The following is a 19,812-nucleotide window of genomic DNA, read 5'->3' as shown; positions in this document are numbered from 1 at the left end:
CTCAAAGGGCTGGAAGGTTAAACGTACAGAGCCTAGAACGTATCACACCCTCAGATCTCTATTAACAGTTGTCCCCTGTCCTTTAACTAGGGTAGGAGGGGTGGCTGGTGAGCCGCTGAGTGAGGGAGAACTTCCCTGAGCTTCTGAGCAGGCAGCAAGGAGGCCCCAGAGCAGCAGGGGCGCGCCCCTGTAGCAGCTTTTCTTGCCCACATGCCTTCCCTGGGGAGCCCGACCCCACAGCCCCGCGGCCGCAAAAGGCAAGCAAAGTCATTCCTGCCGAACTCAAGGGCAGCATTCACTTCTTTTACAAATTAATAAAGGCTGCTCAAAATTCTGTATGTACTCTTCTAAGACCCAGGACAAGGTCGCCCTTCCCAGTAATCAAACCAGTTCCCCCAGCCCTACTTTTTTTTTTTTTTTTTCCGGTCCGACTCAAAGGAGCCCAGTGTCTACCCCAAATTATTTCCAGCCCACGGAGGGACTGTGGATATCCGAAACCCCAACGCTCTTCCAGGTCCCTGGGGGTGGGGGTGGGGACAGGGGGGGTCCCCGTCCAGGCCGGCCCCTCCTCCAAGGTCACCCAACTTTTTCCTCTCTCCGCAGCTCCCAGGGGGAGTCCGGTTGGGTCCGAGAGGGGGCGGCGGCCGGGCGGGTCCGGAGGCCCCGAGGGCCAGCGGGGCGCGGCGGGGGTGGCGCGAGGCCCCCTCCCCCGCCGAGCGGGCGCCCGCCCCGCATTAGTCATTGGCCAGAGCGGGCTGCGGGCGCGGGTGCTGATGTCAGGCGGGCGCGGGTGCGGCGGGCGCAGCGGCGGCGGCCGCCCAGCAGCCCGGGCGCGGGTGGGGGGGCTCCGAGTGGGGGTGGCGGCCAGCATGCTGCTCGGCTGCGGCTCGGCCTCCCACACCCGCGGCGCCCTAGTCCTCGCCAGCAGCGGCGGCAGCGGCGGCGGAGCAGGGAGCGGCGCCCGCGTCTGCAGCGGCGCAGGGTCCGAGCGCGCGGCGCGGCGGCGGGGGTCGGGGCCGGGGCGGGGATCGGGGACCTGGCATGGCGCTGCAGAGGGGCGGCGGCGGGGTGCCGGGGCTGCTGCTGCTGCTGCTGCTGGGCGCCGCGTGCCTGATCCCGCCGAGCGCGCAGGTGAGGCGGCTGGCGCGCTGCCCCGCCACTTGCAGCTGTACCAAGGAGTCCATCATCTGCGTGGGCTCTTCCTGGGTGCCCAGGATCGTGCCGGGCGACATCAGCTCCCTGTGAGTGAGTGGGACCCCGCCAGCCCCCGCCCCGTCCTGCCCCACCCTGCGCCCGCCGCCACCTGGGAGTTGCCTCTGGCGCCGGGACGGCGCGACCCTGACCCCACTTGCCGGCCTCTTTGCGTTTGGGTTGGGGCGCGCTGTGGGACATGGGTGGAGTCTCGGGCCCTGGAGGGGATGAAGGGAGCCGGAGACCCAGAGACTGCGAAGCCAGGCAAGTCCCCGTGGCAGTGTTTCTGAGTCTGGCCCGCGGGCCACCTGCATCAGACGCACCTGGGGGAGATTGTGCCAATGCAGAGTCCGGGGCCCGCGCTGAATGTGGCAGGGTCTGGAGTGGAGCCTTGGAGTCTGCACTCGGCGTCCCTAGGTGATTCTGGGGTGCATTAAAGTTTGAGGGGGTGTGTGTGTCGGGGCTGCTGGTGGTTGTGCAGGGGCGTATGTATGCAGCGCAGCGTGAAGGGAGTGATTGCGGAGTGGGGAGGGGTGAGGCCTCCCTGTCCCACTCGAGGTCTGGGGCTGTGGTTTACACCGTGGCCTCCTCTGGACCTGTCCACACTGCAGGCTGGGCAGAACCTGGGAAAAGGCATGTAGCCTCTGGAAGTGGAGATGCCGCCCGGTGTGGCCTGGGAGAGGGAAGCACAGAGGGTTTGGCAACGCTTGGGGCATATGGAGTGGCCAGCTCAGCGGGCAAGTGCTGGGGGTCAGACTCGCTTCTTGCCCTGAGTTCACAAGGGCTGTTTGTCCCCACTGCCCAGCACGTATTATGCTGACTGCTTATTTGGTGCTGGAGGAAGGGGCAGGAGAAGGCTTCCCATTATTTATCCACCTACTGGGGGATGCTTTCAACCTGGCCTCTTACAGCCGCCCAAGTCACATGACCAGCCCTCCTAATGGCTGTGGAAGGGGCTATGGGACTATATCATGACTGCTGGGAAATGTTTCCTGCTGAACTGTCTCTCCTGTTCCAGGCCAAGGTGTTCAGGTGATGTCCACTCAGTCGCAGAGGCAGGATATCCCTGGGGGCAAGTTGCTCACACTCAGGGCTTCTTCTCTTCCGCTCCACTTCCCAGCTTCCCACTCCAGGCAGAGTGCTAGGGTCTGGACCCAGGAGTGGAGGGCTCCCTGTTTGCATTTATAGGAAGTCAGGAGAGTCTGGCCAGGCAGGAACAGAGGGCCTGTTTGATTCCCGATATTGCTAAGTTGGGTGACATGGAGGATTCCAGAAACAAGAATTGCCCTGGTTAAATCCTTTAGACCTGCAGCTTCTTAACTGATCTGCATCTTAACTGGAATAATTCTGAAATGATGGATCGAGATCCTCCTGTGGCCAGAAAGACTAGGGGACCTGGTGGCTAAAGTCGTCGAGCCCCTTGATTGACGGTTCATCTGGCAGATGGCAGTGCCTCCCGCTGCACATTCAAGTTCAGGTGTCTCTGAGTTTTTCCCCAAGGCTTTCACGGTGCATTTAATCAGAAGTGCTCTGAGTGACTTGCAGAGATGTGCTCCCAAGGGGGCTGCTTAATCCTCCCCTGGAGTTTCGTCGGCCAACATTAATGCTGTGTCTACACAAACAGAATCATGGGCAGAGGTGAAGCAATCATCCATCCTGAGCTAGGCCCTCCTGTAGTTAAGGGAAGGAGGTGATTTAAACCGACCGAGGTAAATTACATCGATGGGAAGAGCTAGACTGATGCTAAAGGTTTCTGTTCTTCAGCCCAGTTTTCATGCTGATCCAGTTCACCGGAAAATGGCTCAACTCCCCTCATTTTCACCCCGCCAGAAGCCCCTGGTTGCCTGTCGGGAGCCTCATTCCTGAGTGGAGGAGTCTGAAGCACAGGTGGAGGATAAGGCCTCTCGCCCGTCCTGGCAGGCCCTTCCGCAAAGCGACCTCGAACTTGTCTTCTTCCTCTCTTGCCTGTAGGAGCCTGGTAAATGGAACCTTCTCGGAAATCAAGGACCGAATGTTTTCTCATCTGCCTTCCCTGCAGCTGCTGTGAGTATGGGAGGTCCCCTCTGGAAACCGGGCCCTGGAGGTGCAGTCCTGGGGGGAGCCATCTCTGCCTCTTTGGTATCGGTCCTTCCTAAGATACTTGAGTCCCACGAGTGAACCATGGCTGCTCTTCATGTTTTTTGGTTTTATTTTACTTTATGTTTATTTTAATGGCCTCACCTGCAGCATATGGAGGTTCCCAGGCCAGGGGTCAAATTGGAGCTACAGCTGCCAGCCACAGCAACACTGGATCCAAGCCGCTTCTGCGACCTGCACCACAGCTCACGGAAACACCAGATCCTTAAACCATTGAGCGAGGCCAGGGATCAAACTCACAACCTCATGTATACTATTTGGGCTCATTACTGCTGAGCCACAGTGGGAACTCTTGGCTCTTCATGTGAACTTACCCCAGCATGTTCCCACTGAGCCGAGTCCCCAGGCTCTTTGCTCAGCATCCTTTCCCTCTTTAGGCAAGTTGTTTTCTTCAGGAACATGATTGTAGGTGCCATGATGTAGATCGCCTGTATCCACCAACTGGGGAACATGGGTACATGGAATTGTGACCCAAGTGTCACCTAAGTGAACCATTTCTCAAACACCTCACTTAAAAAAAAAAGAAGCTCCACTTTAAACTCTTTTTTTTTTTTTTTTTTTTTTTTTTTGCTTTTTAGACCCACACCCAAGGCATAAAGAAGTCCCTAGGCTAGGGGTCTAATCTGAGCTACAGCTGCTGGCCTACACCACAGCCACAGCAAGGCGGGATCTGAGCCACGTCTGTGACCTACACGGCAGCTCATGGCAACGCCGGATCCCCAACCCACTGAGCGAGGCCAGGGATCCAACCCACATCCTCATGGATGCTAGCCAGATTGGTTCCTGCTGTGCCATAATGGGAACTCCTCCACTTTAAACTCTTAATGTTATTACAGAAATAGGAGTATTTCCGGTTGACCTGTGGGCAGCATATTATGCCTTTATATGCAAAATTCTATTTAATCATAGAGTCCCTAAGAAAAGGGTATTTTCCTTTTCCCATTTGACCGATGAGAAAACTGAAACTCCGGGAAGTAACTTGCCCCGAATCCCAGCCAGAACTCTAACCAGGGCCCAAAGCCCACACTCATGAACTGCTCTGCATCCCAGCTTTCATGCCTTGTAGCCCAGGTCAGTTCCTGTTTATTGATGAAAAGCAATATCCGAAATGCAGTTTTCAAAAGCAGATCAATGACAGGCAAAGTCAGGAGTACATAGCTCCTTCTCTTTATTTCTTTCAGTTTCTTAACTTGGACAGGATCTCAAAATTAAAACGAGCATCATCCTGCAGGAAAATATGGAGAAATGGATATAGGAGCTCACCACTCAGCCTAAAGAAACCTAATGTGGATATTTTTGGTTTTAAAAATGTCGTGCACCTACTGATGACATTGTACTACCATTTAAAAATCTGTAATTCCTTAGAAATCAGAGCTGTATTAAAATATTCTTTTTCATATGATAGACATACAGTTTTAGGTATTTTACCAAATAGATGTAAGCAGTGACTCTCTAGGTTATATAAACTTTTATCAAATAGACTTATGTGGTGACTCACAAAAAACTATGTGGTTAAGAAAGAGTCTTCTGAAGGTTTCTCAAACTTTTTTTATTATTATTTCTCATGTATCATATGGTAGGAAGGATTTGGGGCAGGTCTCAGCTGTGTGACTTTGATCAAGTCCCTTAACTTCTGTGAACTCAAATTTTTCTCAAAATAGGGTTGGATTAGGTCCTTCAGATTTCTAATTCCATGATTGCTTGCTGGTCATAAAGCATGTACTGCTCGTTTACCTGTGCTGAGTAGCAGGATGTTTTGAAATAACAGCCCTCAAGTCAAGTCTACTGAGTCCCACAGGAAGAAAGGTGGGAGTCATGCAGGAAGAAAGGTGGGAGTCAAAGGGAATCCACCTGCCGTTATCCCTCAGTGTCTGTGAGTCAAGTTCTACACTAAATGGGCCAGTTTTGGACTGAACAGAGCCCACATTTGCCCCTGGGTCAGAACAGAACAAGGGAAACAAAGGGCCTTAGTACGTGACTCTAGTTTTACGCTTCTGCCTGGAAATCTGTCCTTATTTTCAGATTGCTGAATTCTAACTCGTTCACAGTCATCCGGGATGATGCTTTTGCTGGACTTTTCCACCTCGAATATCTGTAAGTGTTGTGCTTTGTCTATTTGCTGAGCACTTGGTGTGTCTCTGAATGGCTATCTTGCTTTCCAAGCTGGAGCAGCATCTCCTTGGCGAGCTTAGGAGTGGAGAAAATTCAGAAAACCCCATTCTCTTTTCAGCCCTGACCTTTTATAGTTTACTTGTGTATAAACATGCTGGGGCAGGAGGAGGCTGGAGACAAAGAGGGGGAAAGGAAACAAAGAAGGAAAGATATTCAGTCATTCTCGGCTGACATTTAATTTGTCATGTCGTAAGCACAATTGGAAATTGCGTTGGATATTTTTACCTCTCAAAAACTAGGCGTGGATTTGCTGATCAGCCAGAAATAAAGCCGAAGGATTCTGAGGGTTACTTATTTTTAAGAAAGTCTCTTTAAATGGGGATACAGCTTCACGTTTTTAATTCAGCCGTCCTATATCTCATTTGCAGTATCTCCTGTGAGCTGCTGCTGAGGGTCTAATTTTATTTTTTTCTCCTTTAAAATAAAGGTTCTTTTTCTCTTTTCAGATGGCAGGGTTTTTTCCCCCACCCGCAAGGAGCTTCACCCAGGCTCTGATTCTGCCACTTCCCACTTTCCTATAGTTTTTTTTTCCCCTTAAGTTCTTGCATCCTTGTCTTTTGTAACTTTGTAATAATGCTAATCCTGCTATCAGTTGGAATTTCCTTACTTAGCATTCAGAGGGATTTTTAAAGCCTCATCTCTCTACTTTCTTATCTGAGGTTAACAGGTAGATATTTGAATTCTAAGCACATCCTGGGTCTAAGAAAGCTCTCTGCTGATTTTCTGTCCTTAGGAAAGATGTCTCTGGAGGAATTCTTTCTCCAAAGGACAAATAATATGTATACTCTCCGTACTACTTGACAGTTAAGGTAACCCGGGAAGCTAGGGCTGAAGTGCTATGTCTAACTAGGTTCTGTCCATGCACATAAACAGCTGATAGAGGTGGTGAACACAGAGCTAGCCGTTCTTTTTCGAACCATTCCTGTCAGGGTTATTGAGGAGGAAGTTCACTTATCAGTTTATACTGAAATCTATTACTGAATAGACCCCTGATTTTGAAAAAACGTACAAACAAAAAACCAGGCAGCATAGAGTTCTCCACGTAAGAATCAAGAATTGTTGCACCAAGAGCATCGTGTTGCAAAGCCCTGCCCTTGCACCATTTCATCAGAGACCCTCTTACATTCAATGAAGAATGTGCCCTAAACTAAGGTCTAGTTCTCTGTGGCCCCAGGGAATAGTCACAGTGTCTTCACTTCGAGTATTTCCCACAAAGGCGTCAAGCACCTGGAATTATTATTGCAAGGTCCCAGTGCAAGCCCTGAGACGTTTTAACACAGAGAAAGAAGTTTGGCCCGTGTTCATCTGCCTTCTACTTTCTATGTCCGAGTGGCCTGGAGATCCTGAGAGTAGCCCTGCCTTGTCACCTGCTGACACTGTGTAGGACATGATGAACCCAAGCATGACAGATGCCAAGCTAAATGGCTTTCTCCCTGGGCAAAGGCTCTACTATGTAGATGGTCTCCGCTCCTCTAGTATGTCAGAAGGGACCCTGACATTAGCAGAAGTCCGAGTAGCCGAGCTCTGTGAAATGCAAGACGGTTGGCGGGGGAAGCTGTCCATCAGCATTCCGGTCTTGCGGAATTTGAGAATTTCTTGCCTTTGTATAGTGCTTTCTTCTTTTTTATTTCCCCCAGATGTTTTTACCCAACTCTGACTTTGAAGACGTCTCTGTTGCTTCTGGAAGGCGTGCAGAACGTACACGTGCGTGCCTGCGCTCCTGTGCGTGCGCGTGCGCACACGCACACACGCACACACGCACAGAACTCCCACTTGGAATCTGGTGTGATCAGTCTTCAGAGATGAATTTCTGAACTTCATGAATGCTTTAGATTTCATTCTGAAGGCATCCTGATAGCATTTTTTTGAGATATTAACCAGCAAAAATTCAGTTTACTGATACGCCCGTTCTCCTTAGGTTCATCGAAGGGAACAAAATAGAAACCATCTCCAGAAACGCCTTCCGTGGCCTTCGTGACCTGACCCACCTGTAAGTCCTGTGAAAAATGTTAAGTCCTTTCAGGGGTAGGGCGAGGGCCACTTTCTGGTGCCTCTCTCTCTCTTGAACTGTTTTGTCCACGTTGTAATAATCCTCTGAAGGAAGCTCATCTCCAGGGTGTCCGGGAGGTTCTGTACGGTTGATCAGACACCAGCCCGTTGTGATCACTCGCATACTTGAGTTTCTTATCTCTTCCATCCTCCCGAATCGCCGGTTCCGTCCACATGACTGCGTGAGAAGCAAGGCTCGCTCCCGGCTGTGATGGAGGAGAGGGCGGGAAATGATACCAGACCCCCGACCACGTGCCAGGCCCAGGGCTGAGCACTTAGTGCACCTACTTTATCTCGTGTGTATATATATAACCTGAGTCCCCATTTTACGGATTTGTGACTGAGGCTTACCTGACTCCTTGAAGAATGTTGAACAGAGGAGCCACATCAGGATGAAGCAGGATAGAGACATTTTTTGGGGGGGGGTTCCTCTAATTTGAATGCAAATCGCTTTTTCTTTTAGGTTGGATTAATCTGTGGCTTATGCTAAGCTCTCTGCGTTCTTTAATAGCTTTCTGGAGAAAAAAAAAAAATGAAACCAATCAATTTGAATTGGCATATCGGGTGAAGCAAGCACACACACTTCGCAAATTTAGGAGACTAGGAAACTAGTGGCCGTGCTTATGAAAATGTAAACAGAGTCTTTGTCTTGGTAGGAGCAATTTATTAGCCAGGAACCAAGTCCCATTTGCATGATAGATGTGTTGTGTTAAGTAGGAGAACGTGTCCCATCTCACAGTCCGCTTGTCTGTGGTAGAAAGAAAATGGGGGAAATTAGGGGGCTTTGAATGGGGTTACCCTGCAGGAGAGCAGTACCTTCAGCGTGTGTAATTGGAACCCATACGGCATCTAAGGTGATAATCATTCATGCTGGACCCTGAGAGAAGCAGAGGTATCTGTCAGCAGGCTCACTGGGCCCTTGATTCTGGAATCTACCAGTCAGAGGTCCTGCCTGAGTTACTGCTCACAGAGTGAGGGGAAGAGGGAGTGGAAGTGGGGCCCAGACATCTGGAGTAGCACAGTCCATCCTGGACTGGGGCAGATGTTTCTTGGCAGTATTCCTCCAGGGGTTCTTGCTTTCCTAGAACAATCTGGACTGTTTTTTCACATTCAACCTAGATGCCAAATCCCCCACGTTCTTGTAGAGGCTGAGACAGTGGGCTTCGAGTCACAGAGACTTGGGTGCAAATCTCAAGGCTGCCATCTGTTACTATTCCTTGGCCTTTTTCGAGCCTCACTTTTCTCATCCTTATAAACGGAGCTGATTCTACTGACCCCATAAAGTTGCTGCCCATCGTGGGTTAACGCTTGCCTGCAGAGCAATGGGACCATCATCTGTGGTAAATGCCCAAGATCTGGTTGGCATTGCCATCGTCGTCGTCGTCATCATCATCATTCGTGACAAGAGCATCCTTCCCTCCCGCTGCTCATAAACAGGTCTCAAGTTTCTCCCAGCGCAGCAGAGTAGCCGTGGCAGCTTGGGTGGCTAGACGGGGTCTGCTAGGAAGACAGCTGTGGGTGTCTGGAGAGGGACAGCTGTGGCCAGACAAATGAGGTTCCCGGAAGTCAAGAATGAGGGGCTTTGTTCTTGAGCAAAGGCTCTGGGCAGCTTAGGAGCCTAAGCAAAGCCTGTGTGACCCGTTGAGTTCACCCAGATGTCAACTTTCATTTGACCATTTGGCTGTGGGTCCTTGCTCTGGAAACAGGTGTGTGAGTATGCAGGTATTGTGTACATATATTTGCACATCTTTATGCATGTGGGCCCTTGGTGGCATGGACTTCTGTTCCTGTGTGTACATAACTTTTTGTGTGTGTGTGTGTGTGCTTGTATATTCGCCCATGTTAACATATGCTCTGCACTACAATATGTGTGCATATGTCTAAGAGGTACTTTCTTCTTCTTTCTTTCTTTCCATTTTTTTTTTTTTTTTTTTTTTTTGCTTTTTGAGGGCCACACTGGCATCATATGGAGGTTCCCAGCCTCAGGGTCGAACCGGAGCTCAGCCACCTGCCTACACCACAGCCACAGCAGTGCAGGCTCCAAGCCGTGTCTGCACCCTACACTACAGCTCACGGCAACACCAGGTCCTTAACCCACTGAGCCAGGCCAGGGATCAAACCCCCAACCTGATGGTTCCTGGTCAGATTCATTTCCGCTGAGCCACAACGGGAACTCTGAAGCACCTTCTTGTCTGTGTGACACACAGGGGCACAAACAGAGGGAACAAGGGAGTCCTCTGCTTGGGTCTAGAGCAAGCACATCTTCTGATGCATAGAGGAGATCTGAGCCTGTCTGGCGTGACTTAGCATCTCACGGGCAAGCCTACCGGGCCCCCCTGAGGGCAGGGCCCCCACACATCTTCCTTTCCGCTCAGCTCTTCCCCCAGCCTCGAGGGAAGGCCATTGACTGGTATCCGATTCGCTGGGGGGACGAATGAGTTGCTAAGCTGGATTTTCCCTCTGGACTCTACTTCAGGGCAAGTCTTAAGACTTTTATTTTATCTGTTTATGTATTTATTTTTTAAAGTGATTTTTATTTTTTCCATTATAGCTGATTTACAGTGTTCTGTCAATTTTCTGTCAATTTTCTACTGCACGGCGAGGTGACCCAGTCACACATACCTGTGTACATTCTTTTAAAGTGGACTCCTCTAGGCTGGAGGTGTCTTTTGTCCTGAAAGCATTTACTGCACTTTTTAAAGAATGAAGGGCCCCTCCCAGCCCAGCCCAGCCCCCCTTTTGGGTAAACTTCTAAGCAAAAAGAACGCATCGGCTCTCTTAACGCTATTCTTAACAAAGGGACTGTCTGGTATTTGCTTAAGGATCTGATTTTTATCTTTTGTGAACTTTTCCAGCACCTGCAGACTCACGTATGTAAAGAAACCCAGATCAGATTGCAAAGCACTGAAGGAGCAGAGCCAATCTGTAACTAAAATCTAGGCCGTTTGTTTTCCAGCGGTCCCGTCAAGCCCAGGGGACAGGTTGCTGTTAAGTAGTTTTAGAAATGAAGTCAGTGCCATGAATTTGTAGACGAAGTGAAGTGGAGGGGGAGAGGTTAGGCACTGCAGGAGTGGGGGTGGCTAGTCCATCTGCATCATTCAGCTTTTTGGAATCTAAATTGAACATTTGGAACAGTTGCTAAATACTCTGCTCTTTTTGGCCTTGACCACTACATACGCTTATCACTTCAGCACCGTGCAGTCCAAGTCACTGAAAATGTTTAGCTGAACTATTAACCTTCAATTAGCTAAAAAATGTACTCTAGTTTCCAGAAACCAACAACCCGCAACCCGAAAAAAAATCAAAACAACTATCTCTTTTTTAAATTTCAAAAAGCGACTCCTAGGAGTTCCCGTCGTGGCTCAGCAGAAACGAATCCGACTAGGAACCATGAGGTTGCGGGTGTGATCCCTGGCCTCGCTCAGTGGGTTAAGGATCCGATGTTGCCATGAGCTGTGGCGTAGGTAGAAGACGCAACTTGGATCCCGAGTTGCTGTGGCTGTGGTGTAGGCCGGCAGCCATAGCTCTGATTAGACCCCTAGTCTGGGAACCTCCATATGCTGTGAGTGTAGCCCTAAAAAAAAAAAAAAGACAAAAGAGACCAAAAAAAAAAAAAAAAAGCGACTTCTAGAGAATGTTCAATCTGATTATAGTCTATAGTCAATAGTCTAGGGTCTATAGTTATGATTTCAATCTATAGGCTATTCAGCCTATTTCCTAACATTTTTATTTATTTTTTTTCATTTTTGCTTTTTTAGGGCCACACTCGTGGCATGTGAAGGTTCCCAGGCTAGGGGTCCAATCAGAGCTAAAGCTACTGGCCTATGCCACAGCCATAGCAACATCAGATTTGAGCTGCATCTGCGACCTACACCACAGCTCATGGCAATGCTGGATCCTTAACCCACTGATCAAGGCCAGGGATCGAACGCACGACCCCATGGTTCCTAGTTGGATTCGTTTCCACTGTGCCACAACGGGAACTCCAATTTTTCGAATGTACCAAAACATCATTTAAGAAAGAAAGGTGAAATAATACATGGAATTGTATTTTAATCCATTTGTGGTTACCTGGATAGGAAGAGATGTAATTCAGAAACTATACATCTCCCCACATTCTGTTGTTATTATGCAGTAAAGACTGGATTAAAAGTGGGCACAGGGCTTTCTAAGCTAGCTGGTTTTAAGGACAAATACTCTTTCATTCCTACATCTGGGATGGGTCATTATGATGCCACAACGAATTTCGTGTATATTTTTAAAGAGGTTGGTGTTGCGTCGTCTATGTGTTGATGATCATTTATATGTTTACTCAAATGTGTGAAAGAAAATAAAAGTGAGCATCAGTTTTCTGGCTGGCTCACATTACGGCGCGATGCCGGGGACGTCAGCCTGGATGTACATCATTTCAACACCTACCATCTTTCTACCTCAATAGCCCAGCCCCGTGGACACGCATCTCCAGCAGGATGCTGACAGGGCACTGCCTAAGCCTGAATCATCAGAGAAGGCGTTGATGATGTTTGTTCAAGTCTCCTTCCTGGAGATGGGGAGTCAGTTAGGACATTTTAGAAAGATCGTCAGCACTAAGAGCAAGAATGCAAAGTGGCTCAGCAGCCTTCATTAATGAAAAAAATGAAATTGATGATAGTCATTCCCTAAACATCATGGTTCACTGAGATTTTATATTATCCTTAGGGTTAGAGCTGAGATTTTTTTTATGTAAAAGAGCATTTACTGAGTCCTTTTTCTATAGTCACAAGTAATAACATGGACCGAGATGCACCATTAGGCAACTTCCTGGGACAGGACTGTACATCTGTCTGTCATGCTCATTTTAGTGCTGAAATCATTTATTTAAAGACTTACTAAGGAGTTCCATTGTGGCACAGCAGAAATGAATCCGATTCGTAGCCATGAGGATTCAGGATTGATCCCCGGCCTTGCTCAGTGGGTTAAGGATCCGGCGTTGCTGTGACCTGTGGTGTAGGTTGCAGATGCAGCTCAGATCCCGAGTTGCTGTGGCTGTGGTGTAGGCCAGCAGCTGTAGCTCTGTATTAGACCCCTAGCCTGGGAACCTGCACATGCCGTGGGCTTAGCCCTAAAAAGCAAAACAAACAAACAAACAAAAAAAAACCTACTTATGAAGTACCCAGTGTGTGCCAGGCATTGTTATAGATGTAAGGGAGCAGATGTGGACAGAAATCTGTCTCTGTGTTGCCTACGTAGAGGGAGAAAACACAGCCAGTGAAGAAATAGGTAATTCGTATACATGGTATATGCTAAGTGACAGCTGTGCAGTGAGGGTCCACAGAGCACGGAAGGGGATTGTGTGGAGGTCAGGGAAGGTGGTGGAGTGGAGGATGGACCTACAGGAGGTGACGCACGAGCCCTGCGGATACCTAGGGGGACAGCGTTCAGGCAAATGAACATCAAGTTCAGAGCTGGGAATGTGGGGAACGGCAAGGGGACCAGGGTGGGCGATCTGAGTAGTCAGAGATTCGGCCCCACAGGGAAGCGGGGATGGAGGGAACTAGACCATAGAGGGTCCTGAGCACCATCGGAGGGATTTGGGCTTTTATTCTGAGAAACATGAGCATGCCATCTGAGGTTTAACTAATGTATATCAAGAGCTTAATAAATGCTTGCTTTAAAAACAAAACAAAAGCTTACACTGCATCCTTCAGCATCTGTAATGTTATCTTTGTATGTATACCTAAACTCATTTCTTTGTCTCAGTATTGATGACCAAAGCCAGAAATCGAACCACGTTCTCCTGAAGAGGCTTAGAGCTCAGTTTTAAATCACTCGCTTTGTTTAAGGGACTTGGGAATGACAGGGCATGAGGATAATGACCACATTAAAATGTGACTTTCTTGTTCTAGGTCTTTGGCCAACAACCACATAAAAGCACTCCCCAGGGACGTCTTCAGTGATTTAGACTCTCTGATTGAACTGTAAGTAATGAATATGAAATTGATGTGTGCTTGTCTGGAAATCTCCTCTCCCCCATGCTGCATTTTTTAAAATGTTGTAGCTAAAAAATAAAATAAAATAAAATAACTCTCTGACAAAGTAGCGAAAACTGACAAACAGCATATAGCTTATATTGTGTTTGACTTTGCCACTTTGGAACATGCTCGTTAGCATCAGGCCAATGGAAATTCGGGATGCTGCACCGGGCGAGGTGGGGTGGGGTTGGGAGTGCGTCTCCTTTCTCCTGGATCGCAATAGCATATCCGGCTGCATTATCTTCTAGTGTTTGTTACTTCTTCGTGGGATCTTAAAATTTCGATTGTGTTTGTGAAAACCGTCTTCCTATAATGTCCTGTTTTTGCTCAGGAGAACCTGCGCTGGGCGGTGTTTTTCTGTTGCCCCTTCCCCATTTCCACATTGGCATGGTGACACTTTCAAGAGGGTTCGAAGAAAGGTTGAGCTCTCTGAGCGCTCTCCGTGCGCTATGCGGTTAAAATCACGGGTGCCGAAAAGCATTAAAGTCGGCAATAACTGCAAGACATAGGATACATTAAATACAAACATTTTTTAAAAATTCCATTTTGGGGCAGTATTAAGCCCATCAGGATGTTAAGAATTCTGGAGTTTCATATTACTGCCCAACCATTTGCAGCATGTCTATTTCTCTGTGTATGCATTTGTTTCATTTTTCAGAGATTTAAGGGGCAATAAGTTTGAATGCGACTGCAAAGCCAAGTGGTTGTACCTGTGGTTGAAGATGACAAATTCCACTGTTTCTGATGTCCTGTGCATTGGCCCACCAGAATATCAGGAAAAGAAGCTCAATGATGTAACCAGCTTTGACTATGAATGTACAACTACAGGTATTCAGAATCTCTCTCATCAGTCTTTCTTTTTCGGTCTTTTTGTCTTTTTAGGGCTGCACTCGAGGCATATGGAGGTTCCCAGGCTAGGGGTCCAATCGGAACTGTGGCTGCCAGCCTACACCACAGCTCACGGCAATGTCAGATCCTTAACCCACTGAGCAAGACCAGGGATCAAACCCAAGTCCTCATGGGTGCTAGTTGAGTTTGATAACCTCTGAGCCACAATAGAAACTCCTCTATCATCAGTCTTGATACTTAGAATAACTGCTTTGTTTTTATCTTAGATTGTCAACAGGGAGTGGGGAAACGTAGGGGTAAAATTTTTCTATCGAAATTATTTTAGGGAAAATTTAAGCATTCTCAAAGAAATGAATTGATGTGGCAAGGAAAATACCTCACCAATTTGGAAGGATTTTTGTTAACTGCACTGGCTTTCATTTTGATTAGTTCTCTTTGATTCTTTACAAAATTCAGATTTCTCTAAAGTTTTTTTTTTTTTTTTAAAGGTCAAAGGTAGAGACCAGTGAGTTTGGCATGAGAACATTTTCACATCAGTCTAAGTGTCATACAAAGCCAGTGCAGAGAGGCCTAAATCACTGTTGTCTTGATTGATACTAAGCAATGTATTGGATTTTTTTTTTTTTTTTTTTTTTTGGCTATAGTTTTTAGAGCCACAGCTGCAGCATATGGAGGTTCCCAGGCTAGAGGTCGAATTAGAGCTGCAGCTACCAGCCTACACCACAGCCACAGCAACGCCAGGTCCAAGCCTTGTCTGTGACCTATACCACAGCTCACAGCAACACCAGATCCTTTTTTTTTAAAATTTTTTATTACTCAAATGAATTTATCACATCTATAGTTGTGTAATGATCATAACAATCTGACTTCACAGGATTTCTATCCCACAGTCCAGGCACATCCCCCCACCCCCTAAACTGTCTCCTCCGGAGACCTTAAGTTTTTCAATGTCTGTGAGTCAGCATCTGTTCTGCAAAGAAGTTCAGTCTGTCCTTTTTTCAGTTTCCACATGTCAGTGAAAGCATTTGATGTTGGTGTCTCATTGTATGGCTGACTTCACTTAGCATGATAGTTTCTAGGTCCATCCATGTTGCTAAAAATGCCAGTATTTCGTCCTTTTTAATGGCTAAGTAATATTCCATTGTGTATATGTACCACATCTTCTGGATCCACTCCTCTGTTGATGGACATTTAGGTTGTTTCCATGTTTTGGCTATTGTAAATAGTGCTGCAATGAACATTGGAGTACATGTGTCTTTGCAAGTCATGGTTTTCTCTGGATAGATGCCCAGGAGTGGGATTGCTGGATCAAATGGTAGTTCTATGTTTAGTTTTCTGAGGAATCTCCATACTGCTTTCCACAGTGGTTGCACCAATTTACAATCCCACCAACAGTGTACTAGGGTTCCTTTTTCTCCACCCCCTCTCCAGCGCTTATCGTTTGTAGACTTTTGGATGATGGCCATTCTGGCTGGTGTAAGGTGGTACCTCAGAGCAACACCGGATCCTTAACCTGCTGAATGAGGCCAGGGATCAAACCCTCATCCTCATGGTTACTAGTCGGGTTTGTTTCCGCTAGGCCACAACGGGAATGCCGGGACATTTAATAACACGTTCAGGACTTTAAAATCTATAGAGTGCTTTTTGTAGTTCCCTGTAAAATGAGATCCCTAGGTAAGTCAAAAACCAATGGCAAAGTAGACGTGTAAGGTAACACCTATTAGCAACAGGAGAATTCCACTTTGAGGAAAAGCAATGTGAAGATAGCTCGATTTTGTTTTCCAGGGCCTGCCTCAAGGTTTCAGCTTCTACACTTGCAGGTTATAAGATAAAATTGAAAACACCAACTGCCTCGACTGTCATATCTTATTGAGGGCAGGAGAGCAGCCCCCTAGGAAAGGCTTAGGTGGCGTTTTTACAGTTTCTAAAGCCAGATTTTAAAGGAGAGGGGAATCAATCCACAGTATGAGACCTGCTTACCAAACTTATAAAAATCACCATGCAGGCGGAGAGCTGATACCTACAAAGCCTCAAGGCGTGTCTGTAGGAGCAGCAGGAAGGTGAACTCAGAACATAGTTACAGAAACTCAGAAGACAAAACAACTCCAGGAACAAAATATCACCTTGAGGCTAGTCCTGTACTGCTCTTCCCTAATCAGATAAACAAGCCAAAACCCCAAAGGAAAAATTATTTCTAGATAGCTTTGTGGATAAGTTCTGTTCCTTTCCAAGAGGAAACCTGAGGACTTATAGACCTTGTCTTGCATCACTGAACAGGGGCTTATACAGCTGTGTAATTGGCAGGGGCCCTTTAGCCAGCTGAGGCCACTGAGGAGGCGGTTATTTATTGTATTGTAGAGCAGTGCCATCCATCAGAGGTCATGGTCAATGAGTTTGCACCAAAAGGTGGCCTTGAAGGTCGTGCCATAGGGAATGTGAAACCACAGCTCGCCGGGGCACGTCTCTGCCTCTTCTAGACCCCACGCTGACGTGAGCAGCTTTTTCAATGTTCCCTTCACACCTGGCCCTAGCGTGTGAACACTTTGCCAGTCTTGGAGAGAAATGGCTTGGGATATAGAGGGCCTTGGGAACTAGGCATCTGTCCCTGCTCCAGAATCTCGGAGCTCCTTCTACTTGGGCATTCTCTCATACATATTTATCTTTGCTAATAAGCTTCCTGCTAAAATTTAGAAAGTCAGCCCTCCTCCCTGCTAACAGGGAGCTAATGAGTCTGTCTTTGCGATTGTTTTATCCCTTGAAGACCCAGGAACAGTGAGCTCACGTCTTCTTCCATCATGAAAAAAATGGTCCCATCAAGTCGTGACCCGTCCCCAAACCTACCCCCTGCCTTGTGAGAACTAGGTCGACAAACTGTGAGTTTGGGGGGTTCCTATCTCCTGCCCAGATCAAGCTTCATCCTTCGGAGGTTTGTTTAAGGCTGTGGAGGAAATACGTGAGGGTGGATGGAAGTTGGCAAGCCAAGGCTGAGACTCATGGTTCCATTATCGCATCCTCACGTGAGACTCAAAAGAAGCAGATTTTCTGAGCGCATCATTTGCCGCTTAGCTCAGGGTTTTAGGAAGAGCGTAAATTATTCAGGTAGATGTCTCACCTTGTTCTTCCCATGGAGGGGAGGGTACTATTACCACCTTGATCCTCAGCGCAGGGGCGTAATTAAAACCACAAAGCCATCGCTGGCCGGTTTCAGCTCTCCAGTTTAATCACAGGCCTGCATAACCCTCTGTTTCAAGTCTATTTTTAACTACCTCAGAAATCCCTGTTACCTACTCATGATTCCCCATGTTAGGTGGATAATTCACTAAATCCCTTAGAGGGAGTGAATTTTGCATCCTAATTGTCCCGTTAGCTCCCCTATTTCGGGGCTGATGAAAATGCAAAGAGAAATAATGCATTAATGTGCAGTTTCTCTCCCAATAGGATCGGCATCATGTATAATTTATTTTCTGCAGGTGCTATAAATAGCTATGTAAAAATCTGTTGATTCCAGTGGGAGCAAGGCCTAAATTGTTAAGCGTCCCACTGACATCATGAACTTAATCCAAAGTGAATGGAAGTGGCGGTGCTTTATGCGGAGAAGTCCATTAATACTTTAACGCAGTAAATTGATGTCATATCAATCTGTGTATCGTTTGAGATTGTTCCACAATGAATGTGCTTTTGCCGTCTGTGAAAGATAACTTAAGACGGGGATGGGGGAAGATGTTTAAATTCCTCGAGCCCCTTCCCCACGCACTCATCAATCATATAGTTTTATCTTTTTCTTCTCTGCTTCCTTCCTCCTCTTCTTCCTCCTTTTTTTTGGGGGGGGCAGGGGCAGGTGAGGAGGAGAAGGGGTCTTCTATTGAGAATTAGATTTAGGAGTCCTGTTGTGGCTCAGTGGGTTAAGGGCCTGATGTTGTCTTCGAGGATGCGGGTTCAAACCCTGGCCTTGCTCAGTGGGTTAAGGATCCTGAGTTGCTGCGAGCAGTGGCATAGGTTACAGATGCAGGTTGGGTCCGGTGTTGCTGTGGCTTCCATATGCTGCAGGTGAGGCCCTTTAACCAAAAAATAAATAAATAAATAAAAAGGAGAGAATTAGATTTATAATTCACATGATTTAATAGTCTATGCTGTGCCAGAAAGGCAATATAGAAAATATTATGAAACCAGTGTTTGGGGAAAATCAATGAAAATAGAACCATTAAAGCCTAGATTTGTAAAATGCTCTCTATTTTGGCAGCTCTCTTTCATTCTGGTTTTTTTTGAGTTTTTTTAAATAAAAAACAGACTTTTTGGTCTGTATCTTAGACAGCCTGCCTTTTTATGCTCACGAGTGCTGGTGTTTTCCAGCACTCAGAGTTAGTCAGGAGACTGTGAGAACAAGGAGATGGATTACAGGCATCACAGGAGTGTCTGGAACCCAGGGCAGACTTGGATGAGACGAGGCAACCAGAGATGTAGGAGGAGGTTAGAGCCGCCTCAGCTGTAATGAAAAGAATGCAGCTACTCTGAGTCCCCTTCAGCCTCCAGAAAAGACAGCAGACAGCGACTGACTGCTCCCGTTTCCCTTTTTTGCCTTTACCTACATGTGACCATGGGCACCTCTTGCAGCCCCTGAGCCCTTTCTGACTGCCACAAGGGGCGCGGGCATGGGGGGCGGGGGGGGGGCACCTGTGCCCCCAGGGAGTTTTTCAGTTTCAAGTCTTTGACCGAATCCTCCTGGTGTTTTGATAGAGGAGGGGGACTAGGAGCCATGGGGACTCTTCCCTAGGTCTCCAGGCGGGCAGCTGCAGCCTGTCATTCGTCATTCCCTATATAAAACTCCCGATGGACTCCCATAGCCGAGGCTGGGTGCCCACACTTATCTGCACCCTCTCACTCAGTTTCTGCAGCATCCTTCGAAGCAGACATTGCCCTCGTTTGACTCCTGGGGTACCTGAGGCTCTTGCCCTGGGAGCTCCCCATGCAAGTGGGGTAGAAGTCCATCTGTCTTACCTGCCCCAGCTCTTCTGAATGTCCCAGAAGGGGGAGGGGCACCTCCCCCACTCTTGTCCCCACTGTCCCTTGGACACTTCTTGCTTCTCCCTCTTCTCCCTGCACCTGCGCGCACCCTTCATTCGACCACAGCGTAGAGATGTTCCCAGGCGGGGGATCGAACTCGAGCCACAGCAGTAACCTGAGCCCTGGCAATGGCAACATCAGATCCTTAGCTGCTAGGCCACCAGGGAACTCCCTAGTGTTTCCTTTTTTAAAAAAACTTCTTTCTGGGGAGTTCCCATTATGGCGCAGTGGGAACGAATCCAACTAGGAACCATGAGGTTGTGGGTTCAATCCCTGGCCTCGCTCAGTGGGTTAAGGATCTGGCGTTGCCGTGAGCTGTGGTGTAGGTCGCAGACACAGCTTG

General features: G+C 47.9%; 1 protein-coding gene across 3 annotated transcripts in view; it reads left to right on the top strand.

Moving 5' to 3' along the window:
* Nucleotides 1–897: 897 nt before the first annotated feature.
* Nucleotides 898–19,812, top strand: part of LGI2 (leucine rich repeat LGI family member 2) — a 30,705-nt gene continuing 11,790 nt past the window's right edge. The window contains exons 1-6 of one of the 3 annotated variants that reach the window (XM_021100562.2): nucleotides 898–1,241; nucleotides 3,163–3,234; nucleotides 5,350–5,421; nucleotides 7,418–7,489; nucleotides 13,434–13,505; nucleotides 14,218–14,387. In XM_021100562.2, coding sequence (XP_020956221.2) covers nucleotides 1,042–1,241; nucleotides 3,163–3,234; nucleotides 5,350–5,421; nucleotides 7,418–7,489; nucleotides 13,434–13,505; nucleotides 14,218–14,387 — 658 coding nt within the window. In that variant the 5' untranslated portion in view covers nucleotides 898–1,041. The other 2 variants (XM_084971660.1, XM_084971661.1) reach the window with 2 other exon arrangements.

The sequence above is a fragment of the Sus scrofa genome, chromosome 8 (genome assembly GCF_054392235.1).
Source record: "Sus scrofa isolate SSC_HxYL_T2T_F1_AM1 chromosome 8, Sscrofa_HxYL_maternal_Yorkshire_Landrace_v2.0, whole genome shotgun sequence".
Classification (NCBI taxonomy): Eukaryota; Metazoa; Chordata; class Mammalia; order Artiodactyla; family Suidae; genus Sus; species Sus scrofa.
This window is presented reverse-complemented; position numbering and strand designations above follow the sequence as displayed.